The 23,167-nt window shown below is 37.3% G+C and overlaps 1 protein-coding gene across 6 annotated transcripts in view; it reads left to right on the forward strand.

The window, feature by feature from the left end:
• Nucleotides 1–23,167, forward strand: part of LOC124546302 — a 343,143-nt gene that overhangs the window by 300,173 nt on the left and 19,803 nt on the right. For all 6 annotated transcript variants that reach the window (XM_047125026.1, XM_047125029.1, XM_047125028.1 and 3 more), the window contains one exon: nucleotides 8,028–8,294. In XM_047125026.1, coding sequence (XP_046980982.1) covers nucleotides 8,028–8,294 — 267 coding nt within the window. The remainder of the gene's footprint in view (nucleotides 1–8,027; nucleotides 8,295–23,167) is intronic.

The following is a 23,167-nucleotide window of genomic DNA, read 5'->3' on the forward strand; positions in this document are numbered from 1 at the left end:
TTGCTTGACAGGGTGTGCAATGTGCAGGGGAATGCCATCTTGCATAAAAATGATCCTATCTACACATCCATGCTGTTGAGAGGTGAAATGACTTTTATATAATAAGACGTTCAAACATTTATCAGTGTTGGTACAGGTAACAGGATCCATCTTTTCGTAAAAAATCTGCATCACACAGTTATCATTGCAGAATTAAACAGTACTTGCTGATGTGTGAGTGCATTTTAGATTGCTCATATTCTGCAATTCTATGTGTAGACACGTTCATGGAGATGGAAATATGCTTCACCTGTCCACAGAATGTTCTATGGCCATACATTGTCCACTTCCATAAAAGCAAGAAGTTCTAGATCCAAGATTTTTCTTACTGCCAGGTCAGCATGAGGCAACTACCAAATGTGGGTAATTGTGTATGAATAGCAATGCAGGACACTTCACAGAGTCTTACGCACTATGCACACAGCCATGTCCATTCCCCGTGCACTGCCTGTTTGCACACCACCATTTGACCACTCCCATAATGCTGTTGCCACATCTTCTAATGATGTAGGATCAATTGCTTTCCTCTCTCTTCTTTGCTGCACTTCAAAAGAATCTGTCTTTTCAAGTGTCATTATCATTTTCCCCAGACCCTTGGCAGACATTGGACCAACATCTTTTCCTGACCCCTTGAGTGTACAGAAATTCTGCAGAACTACTGACTCACAGTCACTGTTTTTGTAAAAGAGCTTTACCTGTACCATAGGATATTGCACTGAGACAGTTATGCCAAGCATTTCAGACACAAACTGAGGAACTGCCGTGTACCCCATATCTCTTATTTTGCATATTCTGTCACTTACAATGCCATCTAATGCTAAAATTTTCACTAAATTTTGTTTCTGAAACATTTCCGCCATCTTTGATAATATTCCATTCAAATTTGACATCACTCTGAACAGTGGTTCTTTTCTCACAGCATGTTGAAACAGGAACTTTAATTGTATGTATTTTCCTGGGGCATCTTGTCATATTGTATTTCTTTGTTTTTTATTTATTTATTACTTTATTTTGCATTGAGTCAACACAGACAATGACTTTTGCAAATATCAGCATTGTCTTACATCATTTTGAGAATTTCTTTTAAAACGAAAACAAAGCAGGTAGTTGATACAAATAAAAAAACTGCAATACAACCACACAAAAGAGAAAATAAAGCCACAAAAGTGGGTATTTAATTGAAATATGCCTAATTTCCTGTAAAAAGTGTAAGATCACATGTATTCAAGTGAAAACTCAGAGAGTGAGTACAAAAATTACTTTGTCAGGAATCAAGCAATGGAAAATCCTGGAAGGAAGGTAACAATATTGGCTGGCTTCAGCTGCCACAGGCTGTGGTCATGTGTGTGTGTGTGTGTGTGTGTGTGCATGCGCCTTTTGACAAAGGCCTTCTTGGCCAGTCTGGTCAACTGCCACAAACCAACCAACCAACCAACCTTGTTGGCCAAAAGCTCATTTTGTGACAGTATTTTTGTTGTGCCTATCTGAAACTCCATCCTTCTCAGGAAAAATTTATGTTTCCTTTTGAAGATATTTCCATCATGCACATATAAGCCTTTTGGAAGTTTGTTAAACCAGATTTGATCACTGATGTAAGGGCTGTGATCTGTTATTTTTAGATTTGTCCTTTGCATGAAGCAGTTTGTTTCTAGTATTGTAGTCATGTATAACATTGCATTTTCTTAACTCTTTTTGATGATGTACAAAAAACAAAATTATCCTATTGAAATACTAGGAATGTACTGTAAGGTACTTATATTGCACAAAAACCTCTCTACAAGAATCATAACGACCTAAACCAGGCATTATTATCATTGTCTTCTCCTGCAGAAACATTAATCTATTGAGGTTTATATCTGTAGCACAGCCCCATAGTTCAGTACTATAATTTAGTAAAGGATATATTGTTCCACAGAAGACAGTTTTGACAGTAGGGTTTGTAACTATTTTTGCTAAGTGACTGAATAGATACAATGTATTATTAATCTTCCGACACACATAGTTAATATGATTTGACCATTGCAAGTTTCCATCTAATTAGAGGCCTAAGAATGTGCAGCTATCGATGCCCATTGCTTCAATTCCACATATATTATTTATAGAGGTATGGTTAGAGTTAACAGTCTTAAATGATAATATTTGTGAATTAACTTCATAATTGTGATTTGTTAACATTTACATTTAGATCTTGTTCATGAAAACACTTAACTATATTTATTACTCCATCTGTAGCAGTAGAAATAAGTTCACAGGTATTTTTCCCAAAAAGCAAGAGAGATTTGTCATTTGCGTAACACACAATTTTAGAGTTTCATGGTGGGTGACATCAAAGGGGCTGAGAAGTGACCCCTGGAGGACTCCTTATTTCATTGTTTCACTAGAAGACTGGGAGATTACAACTCAGTCAATACCTTCATAGGTTAGCTATGTGCTCTGCTTCTGGTTTGACAAGTAGTTGGTCAGCAATAGTATTGCTGGATCTTTTAAGCTATATGCCTGAAGTTTCTCTATTAATATGTCATATTTAATTGAATCAAATACTTTAGTAAGATCCAGTGAATATGCCTGTTGCCAAATTTCCTTCCTCTAGTACACTATAAAGTCTATGTAAAAACACAGAGATTGCTGTGATGGTGCTGTGGTTTTTCCTGAAACCATGTTGTTTCTGTGAGGAGATCATTTTGTGTGAAATAATCACTTAGCTGTGAAAGCAAAACATATTCAAATATTTTGCTAAATAAGGGGCTTACTGAAACTGGCCCAAAGTTTTCAGCCTGTTTTTTGGATCCTTTCTTGTATGTTGATTTGACTATGCACATTTTTAATGAGTCAGGGTAGGAGTTTTCCCTAACACAGCAGTTAATGAGATGGGTAATAGATTTAACTAATTCTTTGTGACACATCTTAACTATGATGTTAGCTGTCTCATTCCAGCCAGCTGAGAGTTTGGTCTTTATTGTGTCGATTACTTGACTTAATTCATGTTCACATACAGTTCTGAATTCAAAGTTTATACCTTGGAGTATAAAATGGAAATGTCGTGTGGCTACGGCCTCCCGTCGGGTAGACCGTTCGCCTGGTGTAGGTCTTTCGATTTGACGCCACTTCGGCGACCTGTGTGTCGATGGGGATGAAATGATGATGATTAGGACAACACAACACCCAGTCCCTGAGCGAAGAAAATTTCCGACCCAGCCGGGAATCGAACCCGGGCCCTTAGGATTGACAGTCTGTCACGCTGACCACTCAGCTACCGGGCCGGACATACCTTGGAGTGAGCAAATGTTTATCTGGCTGTTTTGCTCAACAAGTTGAGCTGGGATAGCACATGGAGTGATGAAGTATTTATTAAAAATGCCACAGATTGTCCTTGGATCTTCTATTAATGATCCCTCATGCAATATGCTGATTTCTTCTGCATTCATATTTGATGGTGCTTCTGATATTGATTAATGAGCTTCCAAGATGCTTACACATATTGTCATATTTAATGACTGAATCACTGTGAACCTTTTTCCTGAAATTTGAAAGCTCTGTCTTAAACATTTTCATGGCTGTGCAATACTTTTCCTTGAGAATGATGTCCTTTTTAGATTTATAAAGTATGAAGAAGTCATGAACATTCTGCTTGAGTTTAAACAGACTACTGAGTAGTTTCAGCTTTGGATTCTTTCTATGTGTTAGTCCTTTTAACATCTTTAATTTGACAACAATGATAATATGTCTAAAAATTGTTACATAGAATTCATCCCATTTATTGTTCGAGTCTTTTGGCATATAAAGCCTGCTCCATTCTTCCTGGGATAGTTTATGTTTGAGGCAGTTTGTATTATGAGTATTCAGTATTCATTTCTGTCCAATAAAATTTGTTGCTTCTACTGTGTTTGTATCCATGTACTGAAGAGACTGACAATAGTTGTCTGAGCAGTGAAATTCTACACATATAGCTGTGCTTAACACTGTTGGTAGCATGTCTACTGATTATGAAAGAATCTATCATATGCTGGGGGTGTAGTCTGTCACTCTGGTATCAGTGCCTACTATGTTTACAAAGTTGCATGAATTCAGTACATCTGTCAGCCTCCAGTTAGCCATATTGTTGGAGTTTGCATTAGTATCAGATCCCCTAGTACAGTAAGGCTACTTGGGACAGTCTAAACTAATTACTAAGCTGAGACTTAAAATCTACATTTGGTGGGTGATAAATTCCTATTACTTTGTGCTTCATGTAATTACTACCCTAGTCCTTCAGTTCAAGAGTATCCAGTGATTTCTTGATTTATTTCACTGCGGTGTTTATCCAGGAAAGACATTTTCATATTAATCAGTGTGTCTTGAACGAAAATAGCCACCCCCACTGCCTTTATGTTGCTGCCTACAGTAGCTGTTAGCTACAGCATGACCCATTAATTTACAAAATTTTAATTCCTCAGCTTTGCGACCATGTTCCATAATCACAATGACATTGAGGAGGGGGGGGGGGGGGGATGTTCAGACACAAGAACTTGTAAAAGGTCTTGTTTATTTCTGACGTACTGAACATTAAAGTGCATCAAAAAAATGTCTAAAGCAATTGGCATATTAATACTTTTGTTCTGGCCTAGGTCTTTGGCTGGTGTGTGAGGCTGAGGGCTAATTTGTTGATTTACTAGGTGGATCTTCCCTTTTTGTTCATGTGAAGACTGTGGACAGTAAAACATGACCCATGAAACATGCTTACATCTACTAATTTAACACATCTACCCAACAGCATTAAGATTCATTCTCAGCATCATTTAGCACAAGAAAATAATGAAGCCATACACAGACTAGTATTACACGGAGGGTAAACAGAAATTTGGTATAACTTACCTAGCAAAAGAAGCAGAGTGTATGCAGGCAATGACTAATGTAACCCAAAGGCATTGTGCAGTGGACATCATTGATACTCTGTAAAAATTCTGAACATTTAATCAGTTCAATAAAGTCAATTTGCAATAACCGTTTCTTTAAAACAGACTTCCACAACAAATGTCTGTACTGGCATTCAGTGTTTACATATGTCCAAAGTAGCAAACTGATGCCCTAAAAATTGTTAAGCCCAATCCAATTGCACCATGCGATCACTTAATGCATGGATGACTCACTGGTTGCACAATACTTTGTCAAGCTTACACTAACTGTTACGAAGAGGAAAAGACTCCCAAACCTACTTGCTCCTTCCTCAACTCTGTCACATGACGTACTACATTGGTCAACAGGCTATCTTTGTGCCTGATCACCATTATCTTGTTGTTATAGCTGTGGTCTTCAGTTCAAAGACTGGTTTGATGCACCTCTCCTTGCTATTCTATCCTGTGCAACCCTCTTCATTTCTGAGTAATTACTGCAACTTACATCCTTCTGAATCTGCGTACAGCATTCATCTCTTGGTCCCCCTCTACAATTTTTACCACCCATGATTCCCTACAGTACTAAATTGGTATCTCTTGATGTCTCAGAATGTGTCCCACTAACTGATCCTAAAGCAGAGCCTAACATTATTGTGTCCCTGTAAAGAACTCTTTGTTTTGCCACTTAGTAAAGTGGTATTGTGGTAAGTGGTATTTACTGACAGATAATTTAAATGTACTCACTGATCACCACTGACTGACTTGGTACCTTACATGTTAAATGCAGACTACAGTCTCACACAAAGGTTTATATGACATACATACATGTAGATACATAACTATACATTACATTTGCCACAAATTGTGAGTCTTTTTATCAGTATATCAGATCTGCTCATTTTATAGTGATTTCAATGTCTATTCAGTGGTGTATAATATGCGTATTTAATATGTTTGTATTATTTGTTACTTTTGTTATAAACATTTTTACACATACCCATCAATAGGTTTCACAATATTTGTTGTACAAATATTGTATTTCTTTTATTGAACTTGTCTCTTTATTGTGGCTTCATTGCCTTATTATACATCATTGCATATACGAAGCTTCAGTTTTTGGCACAGTTACAATCTTGCTTTGCGGCATAGCATCTATAACCATGCGATGACTCAGTTTTACCCCTTGCTACTTGTGAAGAAATCCAGGTGGTTTGTACTTATTGGCTCACTAGATACCTACCCACTTCCTTGCTCAGCTTGCTGAGGTATCTTGGACCTCTGGACTGCTTCCCCTTACCTGCCTGCCCTTACCACTACATCACAGCTTGCCAGCCACATATCACTAAACCAAACTTCCCATTATTTGATCAATTTATGTATAAGATATACTGCTTGTGACAAGGAATGATCTTCTATAAACAGTGTATATTGCTTTTTTAAATAAAAAAGATTATTCTGTTCACCAGTATCATTATCCATGCTTCTAATTCTTTTAATTTACAGTGGCCAGATACACTCTTTAATTTTGTGATCTCCTTTGATTTACATCCTCTTAAAAATTAGAAGGACTTTAAGTGCTACCAACCCACTGTAAGCTTACCAGTTTATTTTTAATGCCTTGTAGGTCCCATAGATCTTTTGATGCTACTACTGCTAGGTGCTATTTATTGTTCTTAAATATGCTAACATCAGTGTGCAGTGAGTAACTTTAATGTTACAGTACAGGTCAGCAGCCCTAGTAGGATCTAAATAGCTTAATAGAAATTAGTAAGTTGTCATTCATGACTAAACAAGGAGCTGAATGATGTACCTTTGACTTTGTAACTATATATCTTGACAAGCAAATTGACTCCATGAACTTTTTGATACTAACTTGGTATTTACTGACACACAACTTAAGTATACTCACTGACTGCCAGTGACTGACTAGGAACCTTATGTGTTAAATGCAGACTACAGTCTCATACAAAGGTTTAAATGACAGCTGGATGCAGACTGACTCTGAGTTCTCAGCCAAAATACCAGGCAAGCTGGCAGTGGGGCAAAAGGGAGTCCTTGTTGGGAATATTTGGGAGTGGACTCTCAGTTTTCGCATGTGCCTTACAACCAGAGGAAATCTTGTGAAAACCTTGGTCAGAACTGGGGGATGGGAATTCTGTAGGATGGCTATGTAGAGATGTTCATATGACAGATATAACAAATCATAAAATACAAAGCTATAACATTTTGGATATTAAAATAAAAAGAGGGAAAAAATAGAGCAGAATACTTAAACACATTAGGCAAGAAAACTTTCTTGATTAGCTGCTGTACAGAAATTCTTTAATTGGTATAATTTATTGTCCTATTTTAAGGCATGGAAGTTTTGGTGTGCTCTTGGACCTACAAAAGTCTCCAAAGAATTTCCTGCAAAGTTAAATTTTCAATCTGAATATCTCATTAATTAACATAATTTTTTTGTAAAAGCCTACAGTTTTGGGATCAGAAAATTTACAGTTACGATACAACAACATTAAAATTTCAAATTGGAACATTATGAACTATGATACTATTGAACACAGATAAGTTTTGAATTACACAGTTATCAGAAAAAATTAAACATTGTTGTGTGAATGAGAAACCTGAGGACTTTTTAATAAAATATGTCAAAAGAAAAACAAATAATTAACAGCAAGTTCAAATTTTGAAGTGCACATTGTTTTATAGATTTGTAAATTTAGAATATTTCTCTAAGTAAAATATTTCTACCTAACTATTCATACTGTTGTTGCTGGCAGCCCATAAATTATACACTGAAGACTAAAATTTTCAAAATTACAGCTCATGTAAGAATTTGGAGATCATATACAGTTAAAGTACATGTTTTATGTATAAAACAGAAAAAAGAAAAAATAATTATTTAAAAAATGGACTTACAGGCCATGGAATTGTTCCACCTTGCTACATTTTAACATGTAATTTTTTCTGTATTATTACTCACGTCAACAATGTAATTCTGTATTAGACGTTTCACCTCCAATGTTTTCAGCATATAGAACAGTTACTTGTAAGTTTATCCAAATATATGAGTGTTTCATCTCACAAAATAATGAATACAATATTCTTATTTATCTACAGACATTGATGAGTGTGAAGCAGAGTACCTTGACGCAAAGCCCTGTGAACTTGGCTGTGTTAACACTGTTGGATCTTACCACTGCAGAACAGAATGTCCCACTGGATGGGAGATAACAACCAGTGATGGAAAACGAAGTTGTGAAGATGTTGATGAATGCAGTAGAGGCATAAGTGGCTGTTCACATTTTTGCCATAACACAGCTGGAGGATATGTATGCAGTTGTCATGCTGGCTATATGTTGGCACCTGATAATACTACATGTGTAGGTAAGGGGTACTTGTTAAATCACATTAATTGTATTTCACTGTAGTTCACTTATTAAGCTGCTATGAATCTCCATTATATGTCATACATGTCTACATTTTTTGTCATAGTTGTGGAGACACTGGACAGAATAGCATAGAAAATTAAACAGAAAACAGAGGGGAGAAGAATGGTTAGAGTTTCAAACACAAAGAAATTTGCAACAGTACAGCACTGGTGTCAGACACTGCTGACAGATAAAATTAGAACATGAGAGTGACACATATTAAAAGCAATGTTATAAATAAATTAAAGTCCCAATGAACAGGTTTATTAATTGTGTGATTTTGAAAAATTACAAGAAAGTAAGAGCTGATTAAAATAGCGGTATGCAGAAAGTGGGCAAAATGCCTACCAATATGTCTAAATAATGTTTATATTTCAATCTATTGTCTATAGAAAATGGAAATAAGTGCTTTAAGTCATTTTAGTTTCCATGTAGTGCCTACATTTAAAATGTGTTCCAACTACTAGTAACGTTATTTGTTGACTGTTTTCCAAACAAACCTTATTGGCTGTAGATATGCCCACATCTTGACTTTCCTATAATACATAACTTCGTGTTTCCAATATAACAACATATTATTGTCAGTCTATTAGATTTCAGAGGCTACACTGGTCTTCTACTGACATGACATTGTATGAATAAGAGTTGTGTCACCATAGTACGGAGTGTAGCAAGCGACCCCCTATTAGGGTATATATGGAATTTTAACAAAAAAATGTTCTATACATCATGTAGAGAACTGTTTCTAATGACTGGAAGAGAGCACAATTCAAACACCTAAATTGAAAGTTCATTGAAATTGATCCACAAAACTTTCACTCGGTAACACTCATTTGTATTACAGAAGGACTAGAACTTCTTGCAGACAGCTCTTTAAAAAGTTGAGTATGCTGACTGTAACCTATAAATGAATTTATTCCTTTCTGTATTTGCAAGACAGCAATTATTCACAGTTCAACACCAGCACAAATATTCATAAATATGTTACTACAAGGCAACATGACCTATCCCCATCTTCCACATAGCCATAATGAGGCAAAGAAAGGAGTGAAGTATTCAGTCAAAAACATTTTTGATTTTATGATGTAAAAAATTTAATAGGTAATAAAAATAACTTCAGAGAGAAACTGACACCGTACCCAGTTGCCATTTGCTTCTATACAGTAGAACAATTTATAAGTGTGTTATGTATTGGTAGCGTGTGTGTGTGTGTGTGTGTGTGTGTGTGTGTGTGTGTGTGTGTACGTTCTTTTCACAATCTTAATTTCTCTCTACCTCTCACTCCTGCTCCCCCCTCTCTTCCCACAGCCTCTCTCTCTGTCCCTTCCCTCTTCTCTTCCTCCTCAATCTTCTCCTCTCTCCCTGCTCTCCAATTAAAGAGCTAGAGATCTTCACTGTAGCCTCACAATATATTTATTCACTTATGTAATTTGTTATTAACAATCGAAACGAATTCAAAAGTAATAGCAGTGTACATGGCTACAACACTAGGAGAAAGTTTTAACCTTGAGTAGTGAAGATCATTCTAACTTTGGCTCAGAAGGGGGTAAATTATGCTGCCACAAAAGTCTTTGATCACTTACCTAATAGCATCAAAAGTGTGACAGATAGCCATATAGCATTTAAAAGGAAATTAAAAGAATTTTTTAATGGCAACTCCTTCTACTCATTAGATGAACTTTTGGATATAGTAAGTGGGTAATTTCCCCAACCCCATATTTATATCGTGTTCCATAGATCCATATGGGAACATATCCCTGGATATAGAACGAGTCAAGGTTTTTTACAGATTATTGTTTTGTGCACAGATACATTGATCTTATTCACAGTTCAACACCAGCACAAATATTCATAAATATGTTACTACAAGGCAACATGACCTATCCCCATCTTCCACATAGCCATAATGAGGCAAAGAAAGGAGTGAAGTATTCAGTCAAAAATATTTTTGATTTTATGATGTAAAAAAATATACCCTTACATATTAGTTAAGATACAGGACATCTGAAAGAATATACAGTCATACATAAATTTGGGTATTGTTCTTAAGTTATACAGGCGTCGACATACATAAATTTGGGTATTGTATTAAGTTACACTGTACTTACAGAGTATGATTAATCAATTGTAGAGGTCACACAGTAAGGTTTAAGCACAAACAAGAGATTCTATGCATTTTTGCTAAGAAATTCATCAATACTGTAACAAGATTCATCTAAAAGGAATTGCTTCAGAATTTATTTAAACTTTGGCATGTTTCCAAACAGTTCTTTCACGTGCAGTGGGAGGGCATTAAAAATCTTGGTGTCACTGTATAAAACCCCCTTCTGGACCATGATTTTCGTTTTTAGCTCATAATGGATATCCAGTTTTCTTCGGGTGTTATAACTGTGGTAAGAGCTATTTTTTGAAACAAAGCACATCATGGAAAAAATATATTAGGCAGGTGTTGTAAGTATTTGTAGAGCTCTAAACAGATCCCTGCACGAGTGCCTAGGATGTACTCCACACATAATTCTTATTGCTCGCTTCTGTGCATGGAACACTTTTTTTGCTGTTGGCTGATTTCCCCAAAATATTATACCATAGGCCATAAGTTGTTGAAAATAGTCAAAATATGCAGTTTTTATTGTGCTCATTTCCCTAGTGTCTGAAATTATTCTTAAGGCAAACGTTGCTGAGCTTAGCCTTTTGGACAGATCTTGAATATGGTGGTGCCACTTCATTTTGCTATCTAGATGCAGACCCAAGAATTTGGCAGACTCAACCTTCAAAATCTTGTGCTCACCCATTTTTAGGTTCATTTCATTAGTAACATATGTGTTAGAAGAGAAATGAATGTAATTTGTCTTTTTTAGGTTGACTGTAAGGCAATTGGTTTCAAACCAGTTTGTCAAATCTGCAAAAGCTTTATTTGCAGTCTCATTTGACACATTCCCTGAGAGATTATTAACTGATAAAGTGGTGTCGTCAGCAAACATGAGTATTTTCCCATATTCTGTACATAGCACTAAGTCATTTATAAATATTAGAAAGAGCAGTGGTCCCAATACTGAGCCTTGAGGTACTCCTGCAGTAATGGAGCCCCATTCTGAAGATACCTGGCCACCATGCAATCCTTCCACGATTACTTTCTGCGTTCTACCACACACATAGGATTCAAGCCACGTGCCTACGGTTCCACCCATTCCTAGGGTCTTGGCTTTACTCAAGAGACTATTGTGACTTACTCTGTCAAAAGCATTTGACAGGTCACAAAATATTCCAAGCGTCATCATATTATTATTTATGGCTTCCATAACATTGTCAACAAAGGCATGTATTGCATCCACAGTTGATACCCCTTTCCGAAAGCCAAACTGGCTACTGCTCAGGATGTTATGTTTACTAAGATGCTCAACCATTCTGCCATGCATCAATTTTTCTAGTACCTTGGAGAAAACTGAGAGTAATGAAATTTTTGATAGTTTGTAGCCTCAGTCTTTTCTCCCTTTTTATAAATTGGTCGTATAAGCCCATATTTTAGCCTGTTGGGAAAAACACCTTCTTCCAATGACATGTTACTAATATGGCAGAGGACTGTACTTATTTCTTTACAACAGTATTTCAGAAACTTGCTGGAAATGTTGTCAACTCCAGCAGAATTTTTACATTTTAAAGACATATTTATTTTTTCTAATTCTATCACTGTAGTTTTTCGAAGATGCATCTCATCTATTTTGTTAGTTAAGGTGTTATGCAAATATTCTGTAGCTTTCTTTACAGAACCCTGGCATTCCATTTGGTGGTGACTGTTTGGAAATGATTGTTAAAGATATTAGCCACCATTTCGGGAGCATCTACCGAAAGGCTCCCAGTTCTTAAGCTAATCACTTCTTTGGCAGATAGGCTTTTCCCCGTCTCGCTTTTAACATATTTCCATATGGTTTTCATTTTGTTATTTTATTTCCTTAAAAAGATTTGATGTTAAATTAATAAATACATTAAATTTTGTGTTGATATCTGCTGAGTTGAATACTTCAGACCAGTCTACTAACTGTAGCTTCTGCCTGTATGTCTCCATTGTTTCTTTATTTATTGGTCTCACATTTTTCCAGATAGCTTTTGGTTTTCTGTTAAGATTTAAATGGGGGATTGTCAGAGGTATAGCATCATGTCTGACAGCCCATTTAGGACTTGACTGACTGGCAAGCTACTGTGCCTAGACTTATCAACAAACACATTATCAATTAGAGTACTGGAGTGGTCAGTTATCCTAGTGGGAAATTCAACTACTTGCATTAGATTGTAACAGCTCATTAGTTGCTCCAGGTCCATTCTGTCATAACTTTCATTCAGGAAACTTACATTAAAGTCGCCTAGTATTATGACTGAAATGTTTTTTCTGTACAATTTTGATAACATTACTTCAATCTGTTTGAGAAAGATTCCAAGATTCCCTGCAGGTGCTCTATAAATTGATAATATGACTATTGATACACTATTTGTTGCCAGTTCTATACCACAAACTTCAAAGTGCTGCTCAATACAAAATTTGCTTACATCAAGAGTTCTAAATACTACATTATTTCTAACATAAATCACTGTTCCACCCCTCTCCATGTTGGCTCTGCAATATTGAGATGCTAAACTGAATCTGTCTAAGCACAACATCTGAATACCACAAGTGACATGATGTTCAGTGAAGCATAGTATATCTGGTTGCTTTTCTCTTTCAGTATCATTTATGTTTATTAGTAGCTGGTCTAGTGAATTTTTAAGTCCTCTTAGGCCAATGTTCTGATAGAAAATTGTGAGTGGTTTAGTCTTTCTTAAATCTGCACCATTTTTACGATTAGGCTTACTTGGTATCAGGGTACTTTCACTGTGGACATGTAGGCCTACTGTTGGTTTGAGCTTCGGAACTTCTGCTATATCCCCTTCCTCTGCATTGAACGATACCAAAAATCCTCCTGGAGCCTGGAAGTTATCTTTCTTCTTGGCTGCTTCACCACTTTTATGGTCGCTGCTGAAGATTCCAATGGTTCTGTCTGGCTGATGTGTTGAACACTCTGTATGTTGCTGGCACCGGATACAGTATTTAAGTGAGTTGGCAAATCAGTTGAGAATGAACTGTTTTCGTATATTAGGGTACTTAGTTCGATATTTTCTGTAATCAGTTCATTTAATCTTTCACACAAAAATCGCTTCCCCTCTTAGTTCAAATGTAATACATGTTCAGTATGCATGCATTTATCTAATGTCCCTATATCCAAAATCAAACATTTCTCATATCTTGAACAAAGCAGTTTAATCTTTGCATTTGTTTTTCTGATCTCTTTGTTAACACACAAATGGTATGTTAAATCATGCCGATGTGGAATGGTAGCAACAACAGTATTTTTAGATATGTTTTGCTCTAGAAACATGGACAAGCCTTCGACACAGGTCTCAGCTTCATTAAACGCCACATCATTTGAGCCTGCTATACGTACGATAAAATCATTGTCCAGCAACATTTTGCGTTCTAAGTCTAGATTAGATTAGATTAATACTAGTTCCATGGATCATGAATACGATATTTCGTAATGATGTGGAACGAGTCAAATTTTCCAATACATGACACAATTAAGTTAATTTAACAACATAATTAAGTTAATATAACAACTTTTTTTTAAATTTTTTATATTTTTTGTTTGGTTTTTTCTTTTTTCTTAATTTATATCTAAAAAGTCCTCTATGGAGTAGAAGGAGTTGTCATTCAGAAATTCTTTTAATTTCTTCTTAAATACATGTTGGTTATCTGTCAGAATTTTGATACTATTTGGTAAGTGAACAAAGACTTTAGTGGCAGTATAATTCACCCCTTTCTGCGCCAAAGTTAGATTTAATCTTGAATAGTGAAGGTCATCCTTTCCCCTAGTATTGTAGTTATGCACACAGTTATTACTTTTGAATTGGGTTTGGTTGCTAATAACAAATTTCATAGCTACTATGAATATCCTCGGATCCTTAAATAAATGTCTGCAGGATGATCTTGGGTGGACTCCAGCTATTAATCTGATTACACGCTTTTGTGCAATAAATACTTTATTCCTCAGTGATGAATTACCCCAAAATATGATGACATATGCAAGCAATGAGTGAAAATAGGCATAGTAAGCTAATTTACTAAGATGTTTATCACCAAAATTTGCAATGACCCTTATTGCATAAGTAGCTGACCTCAAACGTTTCATCAGATTATCAATGTGTTTGTTCCAATTTAATCTCTCATCAATGGAAACACCTAAAAATTTTGAATATTCTACCTTAGCTATATGCTTCTGATTACGGTATATATTTATTAATGGCATCATACCATTTACTGTACGGAACTCTATGTACTGTGTCTTATCAAAATTCAGTGAGAGTCCATTTACAAGGAACCACTTAGTAATTTTCTGAACGACATTATTGACAATTTCCTCAGTTAATTCTTGTTTGTCAGGTGTGATTACTATACTTGTATCATCAGCAAAAAGCACTAACTTTGCCTCTTCATGAATATAGAATGGCAAGTCATTAATATATATTAAGAACAACAAAGGACCCAAGACCGACCCTTGTGGAACCCCATTCTTGATAGTTCCCCAGTTTGAGGAATGTACTGATCTTTGCATATTATGAGAACTGCTTATTTCAACTTTCTGCACTCTTCCAGTTAGGTATGAATTAAACCATTTGTGCACTGTCCCACTCATGCCACAATACTTGAGCTTGTCTAGCAGAATTTTGTCTACATTTGCTATGATATTTTGGTTCTTGCCGACGGCTTCACCATGCTGCTTACTTGGATTTTATTGTTTACACTTTGCAGGGTTTCTGCTAACTTTCTTCCGTGGCTATCAGCAAGCAAGAGAATATTGCACTTCAATTTGGATTTTGGAGTGTGTTACCTCCCCCTCACTTATCGACCTTAATGACAGTGAAAAATTAAACCGCGTGTACCTAATGGAAATTTGGGAAAAGCAATCGTCACCGAAGTTAATCTGTCGATAAAGAGGGAGGAAAGGGTTACATCTAAATGAAAGGAAAAATGCAAATGAAACTGGTGGAAATTAATTTTGAAAAGGGGTAAAGTTAATAAAGAAAGTAAATGTGCGGCCGTTACGTTAATAATTAGCTAGCGGTAATTAGATATTTGAGATTTGGGGGAAATTACAGTCGCCAGTCCTATGGACAATTACTATAGTAACTGAAAAAGAAAGGTTATTACACATATAATTAGCACTAGAAGCGTGGCAACTGAAGGTTGACACGTGTAGTGTGAAAACTGAAAGTTTGTCAGAAGTAATAAATTTCGCTACACTCCGACTTAATTTAGCAAAAGAATTAATAAAACCCGAAAATTGAAAGTTAAGTTAGTGAGCTTTGTTTCTGGAGCACATCGAAATTCAGTAAAATATGGTTAGTCTTGGGTACCTCAACAATCATTTCAAAAGCTACTTGAATCTACGCAATTTAGAAATAAGAGATTTAACTTTGAACTTGAATTAAATGATTCTGAACAATTAACAATAGTAAAATTTAGTACGTACCAAGCTGAGCTGCAGTCACAGGTAAGCTAAAATACGGTAACAAAACTCACTGTCTTAATTTGTGCTTGTGTAATCTAAATATTGTAGCCAGCTATGAATACCTTAACTGAACTTTGAAATTAAAGCAGTGAAATCGAATGATATTACTTTAAAGCTGGCGTTTGAATTTCAACGACACTCGGGTTCATTCCGGAAAAGGAAGGGACCCTGCTTGGTAATGCAATTGGGACAATGAGCAACAAAGGTTCATGCTATGTTGGTGTAATTTAGTGAGAAAAATTTAACAGTTTGAAAAGCTGAGGTCTGCCATACAGTTCTAAAACTTTACGTGCTACCAGTCTTCCTCGTTGGTTGATTGAAGGTTTGAAGTCGTCGTCGATCGAGGAGGTGGCGACAGTCACTCATTGTCGGCCGTCGCTGTTGGAGAAGCTGGATGTTGGCACGCATTTTTCTTGACACGGTCTCCAGCTGAAACAGGGTCTTGATGTGTGCCAGCTAACGCTTCCCGTCCGCAACATCATGTCAGAAACTAACGTAGAAAGTCGAGCGCAATTACATGCTGCCAAACCCCGAAAGCGCGGCAACTCGCGGAAGCGTCACACAACACACCTGCTCCACTGCACTACTCCAGCCACACTCTCTTCTGCCCGCGCTCCACGCGACAGTGTTAACACTACCAAAGATCCTAAACACTTTGGTTCTCCACACGACCTATCGATGTATTCGTTCTACAGCATAGTTTTCCCTAGGCAAGACCCATCGTATAAATACAAATAATATTCACAAAACAAACCAATTATACATCGACATAAATGCATATATATATGCAAATAGTAAAACAATTACAATATACAAAGACACAGAAATGTTATATCTTCAGGTAACAAAATAAGGAGAAAAATTTGCAGTGCAATAGATGGAACTAGGAGGATATGCATTTCTGGCGTTACATGTGCCCCACATTGTCCGAGGATGTTCGTGTAACCTAAACAGACTCGGAAAATGTCCCAAAAAGGGAAAAAAAAACAGCGGAAATGCATATGCTCAAAACAGCAAGAAAATTTAGCATTAGGCTAATTAACCATAAACCAATTTTTACACCATAATAATTGAGTGGAGACACTCCTAATCTTACTCCACTCTGTCATCTTACACAAAAGAAAACAGGTTGACAACATATTAAAATTCATTGAAAACATAGAAAATGGTTTAGCTATCCAAAAAATCAAAATTCTTAACAGTATCAAGAAATGGAATACTATTTACAAAATTAATCAGAGTACATGGTCATAAAAAACAGGTATATCAAAATACGCAAATTAATAATTAATTACAGAGAATACACATTTTATATAACCTTTTCATAATTAATACTCTCGCCATGAGAGTCCACTTAACGCTAAACAAGAAAATAATATACATCAGATCGACAAAAACATAAATATTGACAGCAGAAGTCTTTCACATCAGCTGTCCGGGAAGAAAAACAACTCCGCCTTCCGTACCCCCAAGTACAAAGAATGCCGACAGCGGCACAAGAGCCGACAGCGATTCCGCCTCGCCAGTACTGTTGCGCCCGCCTGTGCGGCACGCTTGATCTCACTCACCCTTGTAACGGCATTTCCAGAACGTCAGTTTTACTGAATTCTTTTGGAAAAACTCACTCCCGAGTAATCTCAAGGAGTTCATTAACTCTATCACAGTGGATAACTCAACACTGTCCATCATCACACGCATGTACTAGCCTGAAACTTAAAACAGCGTCTAAGTACATCGGCAATGACTAGTGAAACACACATTCATGAAATCTTACATCTAGTTACAAAATCATATTTACATTCCTTAATCTACTGTGACTCAGCCGAAAACTTAAACTAGCAGCTTGGATTTTTCAATTGATTAATAATCAGTTAATCTGAAATCATTTAATCAATTTAATTACTTATTACTTCTTTAATGTCCTCTTGGTCAAGCAAAAGCATGGCAATCTAGCAAATCGTTAAATATTACAATCTATATTTACATAAAGTACAAATTACCCTTCCTGTGGTATTAATCAATCCTTGGTTGGTACAATTTCAGGTCTACAATGTTCCGTATACTTAATAGTTTTCCAGAGCTTGGATAATCTAGGAAATAAGCATTTGTGTGAGATATACCAATGACTTTATATGGTCCATTATAAACGAACTTAAATTTAGAGATTTCATTGTCTATCTCGCTCGATTTCTCATGAGTTTTTACAAGTACTATGTCTCCGATTGCAAACTTAGCAAAACGCGCTTTAGCATCATGACGACGTATGCGAGCGCCGGCTTTTAGCTTCATTATTTCTCACAAACGATCTTTTTTCACACCAATACTAGTGTCAATCCATGGAGGGAATTTCATTATCTCTTCCACAAGTCCTGGTTTGTCTGAAAACACACTCTTATTCCTCATTATTACTTCATACAGGCCTCGTCGTTGTTCGTGTGTTACGTTTGACACACCGTCTACAATACGTTCCAATTCACTTTCTACACGATTGTCAATGTCGAGATTCCTCACGTTACAATAGTTCAAATTCATGCCTGTGTCAATGGCATCCGGCCAGTTAACAATCTGTATAGGCTGGTATTGCCTATGCACACCGTCTCCTGCCTCGTCAAAACTAACTACTATTGTTTTATCTTGTGACTTACATGTCAAAATTTTGCTTTCGCAATTAATCACTGCACGGTACTTTAATAGCCAATCTAACCCGATAATTACTTCCGTAGTTAAGTCTGGCACAACAACAAACTCTTGTTCACATCGTGCCCCACATATCTCGAAGTTAACAAAAATCTGTTTTGTGACCGGTTTACTGGCCTTCCCAGTAGCACCGATAATTTTCACTCCTGTTACTGGCATAATTACGATACCAGGTCTGTCTTTCAGTAATTCAAATATTTTTCCAGATACAGCACTCAATTCTGCACTGGTGTCAATCAACGAGTTTAGTTGTAGGTCATGCATATTAACAGACACTACTATCTGTCTACACTTGTCCCTGACTGTTTCTTTATTTTCCCACAGTAAATCCTCGTCTATATCCAGGTCATTCCAGAAAAAAACCAACCAGCTTTGATCGTAAATGCAGCTTATCTGGCGGCTTTTTCAGCCTCTGTTCACATACAGTTTTAATTTCAACACGTTTGTCCTGAGGCTTAGTCTGTAGCTCCGCCTCCAATACCGAAACCTTTTCCTGTAACTCGTCACTAGTGAGTGTTGCTTTGCTATCAATTCACTAATTGTCACCTTCGTTGATTCCTCTTTGGTCAGATTGATCTCATCTGCCAATCTACCTGGAGGAATGTGCCCAGTAGTATCTGCAATTACTTCCTCTGGATCTGCGCAACCCACACTGCTACCGTCTGACCGTATAACGTCAGCTCTAACCTCATACACGCTGTAATCTGCGTGCTTTTCTACGAATCATGTCCGGCTATCACTAAAATTCTCGTAATCTTTCTCCTTAATACTTTCGCAATGTTTAAACTGGAGTTTTGCGTCGGATGGGTCGGCCACTTCTACCACTATAACTTTCGGTAAAGTCTGCCGGTCAGGGCGTGAACTTTCCGTTACTACTTCAACATCTAACTCCTGCGGGACGAAACACGACGAATCTTGCTCATGCTCCCCATTAGCATCAACTATTTCTGGTAAAGTCTGCCGGTTAGGGCCAGAACTTTCTATCACTTCACAAACACTATCGTCCTGTGGGACGAGACGTGACAAATCCAGCCCACGTCCCCATTAACACTTCTCCCGTACAGGCCCCTATAATCTCTTCGTTCGTCGTATAAGCGCCCGAACTGCCTTAACCAGACCTCATCCCTCTCTGCGTCCCCTGGCTCGATGACGGACGTGTTATCCGACATCTGATCTTCTCTCAACAATTGCGAATCATTCTTAAACTCAATCTCCAGTTCCGCTGTGGGTGTTACAGCTGCCACTTTATAATCGATTTCCGGAACACTACTTAAATTGTTATCACTGACAGTGAATGTATTTTGTAGTGCTGTGTCTACAGCTGATCTACTACTTGTGGGCACACTCCTTTCTCCTAACACTGGCACACTCTGCTGCCGTTGATTATTCCATACGGAATTTTCATAACGACGACACCTCGGTTTTCTACTGTTATTGGGCCGCCAAAATTTCTCCACGCCCGGTCGGCTCCTCACCGGCACGCACGGCTAATGGTTTCTCTGTCTCGTCCCAGCAGATACGCTCCCCAGATGCTGCTGAGGCGGCTGATCACACCCTCTGGCGTTATTACTATTCTGTGAAGCCCGTATCACGCTAGTATGATACTGGTTTCCGTCATTCCGGTTATTATTTGCATTGAACCGATTGTCATTACGGCTCGAACCACTATTGTTATTGCTGCCAAGATTGCGGTATGCATTATACCCAAAGTTATCACTGTTGTAGTTGCTGTGGTACCCGTTGTTGTTACCACGGCCTCTACCACTGTCGCGATTATTGCGCCAATTGTCCTCGTCCTCAACTCTTTCCAGGAAATCATTGATTGTCCTGTAATTGCTTCCTATGTAGCGTTTTGTATCATCTGGAAGATTCTTGTAGAGTTCCCAGACTATTTCGGATTCCGTGCGGCGATCATGCAAATATTCCAACTTGCGGATCCAGCCCTCACAAAACTCCTTCATTGAGCCACGCGAATTCGAATCGAAAGGCCTCGATACTACAAATCTGTGCCAGACACTTTGTTGTTTTTGCTCTCACCAGTATTCAGCCAGAACAAATTTTTAAACTCGTCAAAAGTCAGGTTCGTAATGTTGAGGTTTAAGCCCCAACGCTTGGCTTCACCAGCCAACACGTTAATAACTGCATTAATTTTTCTCTCATTAGTCCATGATCTGGGTAAAACTCTTTCACAATTTTTAATGAAATCCGTCGCGTGTATACCGCCTTTTTTCAAGGGTTCGAACCGCTCCTCTTTCGTCAACAATTCGAAACTGTGTGCACAGATTGGCACATAGCTCTGTTTTTCGTCAAGTTTCTTTTCTAATTCCGAAACTCTCGTAATTACTTGGCAAGTGGTTGTCGCAAGTGTTTCCACTTCCCTCGTTTTCTCTTCGCAGGTATTAGCCTGCTTCCTCACTTTGGTATCTAATTCGGATGCTAAAGCCTTTAAAGTTTCCACCTTCTTTTGATCCTCTTTTTTCACTAATTGAATTTGTTCCGTCACCTTATTCTCGATGATTGGAGCAACTGCTTCTCCTACACTTTTCTCGATTCTGCTAATTTCGGAATAAAAACGAGTATTTATGCTCGCAATTTCTGCCTGAACACCTATCATTTCCTGTTTAAGATTACCAATTTCGGTATTAATCACAACAATATCTTCTTTGATTTTATCAACTTTTGTGTTAACAACTCCAACATTGTTGTTAACAACATTAATAGCTTTGTTCTGATTGTCTAGCTTCCGTTCAATTTTTTCAGACTGAGCTTCTTGCTTGGCAGCCTGAGCTTTAATTTCTGCTGGTTGACTCTTGATTTCGTTAATCAAAACATTCAATAAATCAGTTAAATTCTCGGAAACTACCCATTTTACTTCCGTAGCGGCTTCCTCTTTAATTGTCCCTCCGTATTCGTCATCAAGGGGTTCAGATTTGATTATCACTTCCGATTCAGAAACATTTTCTAAAGTTTGGAATTCCATTTCTGCTCTTTGTTGCATTTTGGTGGTCGCGTCTTTCATGCTAGCCGCCTGCCCCTGAACAATGGGTTCCGCGGTGCGCGTTTCCCACTGTTCGACCGATTGTTCCGTATCCAAGTCTACCAAATTTTGGTAATTGTTGCCTTCACTCATTTTAATAATTTTCAATATAAATGCCAAATCTCAAATCTAATTAGGATTCCTCCCACTACTTATTCCCGCTGACGTAATGACCTGTTCGTAACCAGTACTTTGTTACGAGATTTGCACAATGCAAAATTCGTGTCCAAAACAACCTCAAATACGAAGATTGTCCTGTCACCAGGTCGCCACGTGTAACCTCCCCCTCACTTATCGACCTTAATTACAGTGAAAAATTAAACCGCGTGTACCTAATGGAAATTTGGGAAAAGCAATCGTCACCGAAGTTAATCTGTCGGTAAAGAGGGAGGAAAGGGTTACATCTAAATGAAAGGAAAAATGCAAATGAAACTGGTGGAAATTAATTTTGAAAAGGGGTTAAGTTAATAAAGAAAGTAAATGTGTGGCCGTTACGTTAACAATTAACTAGCGGTAATTAGATATTTGAGATTTGGAGGAAATTACGGTCACCAGTCCTATGGACAATTACTATAGTAACTGAAAAAGAAAGGTTATTAGCACTAGAAGCATGGCAACTGGAGGTTGACACGTTTAGTGTGAAAACTGAAAGTTTGTCAGAAGTAATAAATTTTGATACACTCCGACTTAATTTAGCAAAAGAATTAATAAAATCGGAAAATTGAAAGTTAATTTAGTGACTGAAATTAATAGTGAGCTTTGTTTCTGAAACACATCGAAATTCAGTAAAATACAGTTAGTCTTGGGCTACCTCAACAATCATTTCAAAAGCTACTTGAATCTACGCAATTTAGAAATAAGAGATTTAACTTTGAACTTGAATTAAATGATTCTGAACAATTAACAATAGTAAAATTTAGTACGTACCAAGCTGAGCTGCAGTCACAGGTAAGCTAAAATACGGTAACAAAACTCACTCTCTTAATTTGTGCTTTTGTAATCTAAATATTGTAGTCAGCTATGAATACCTTAACTGAACTTTGAAATTAAAGCAGTGAAATCGAATGATATTACTTTAAAGCTGGCGTTTGAATTTCAACGACACTCGGGTTCATTCCGGAAAAGGAAGGGACCCTGCTTGGTAATGCAATTGGGACAATGAGCAACAAAGGTTCATGCTATGTTGGTGTAATTTAGTGAGAAAAATTTAACAGTTTGAAAAGCTGAGGTCTGCCATACAGTTCTAAAACTTTACGTGCTACCAGTCTTCCTCGTTGGTTGATTGAAGGTTTGAAGTTGTCGATCGAGGAGGTGGCGACAGTCACTCATTGTCGGCCGTCGCTGTTGCAGAAGCTGGATGTTGGCGCGCCTTTTTCTTGACACGGTCTCCAGCTGAAACGGGATCTTGATGTGTGCCAGCTAACGCTTCCCGTCCGCGACATCATGTCAGAAACTAACGTAGAAAGTCGAGCGCAATTACATGCTGCCAAACCCCCG

This window comes from Schistocerca americana, chromosome 1, assembly GCF_021461395.2.
Source record: "Schistocerca americana isolate TAMUIC-IGC-003095 chromosome 1, iqSchAmer2.1, whole genome shotgun sequence".
In the NCBI taxonomy this organism is placed as follows: domain Eukaryota; kingdom Metazoa; phylum Arthropoda; class Insecta; order Orthoptera; family Acrididae; genus Schistocerca; species Schistocerca americana.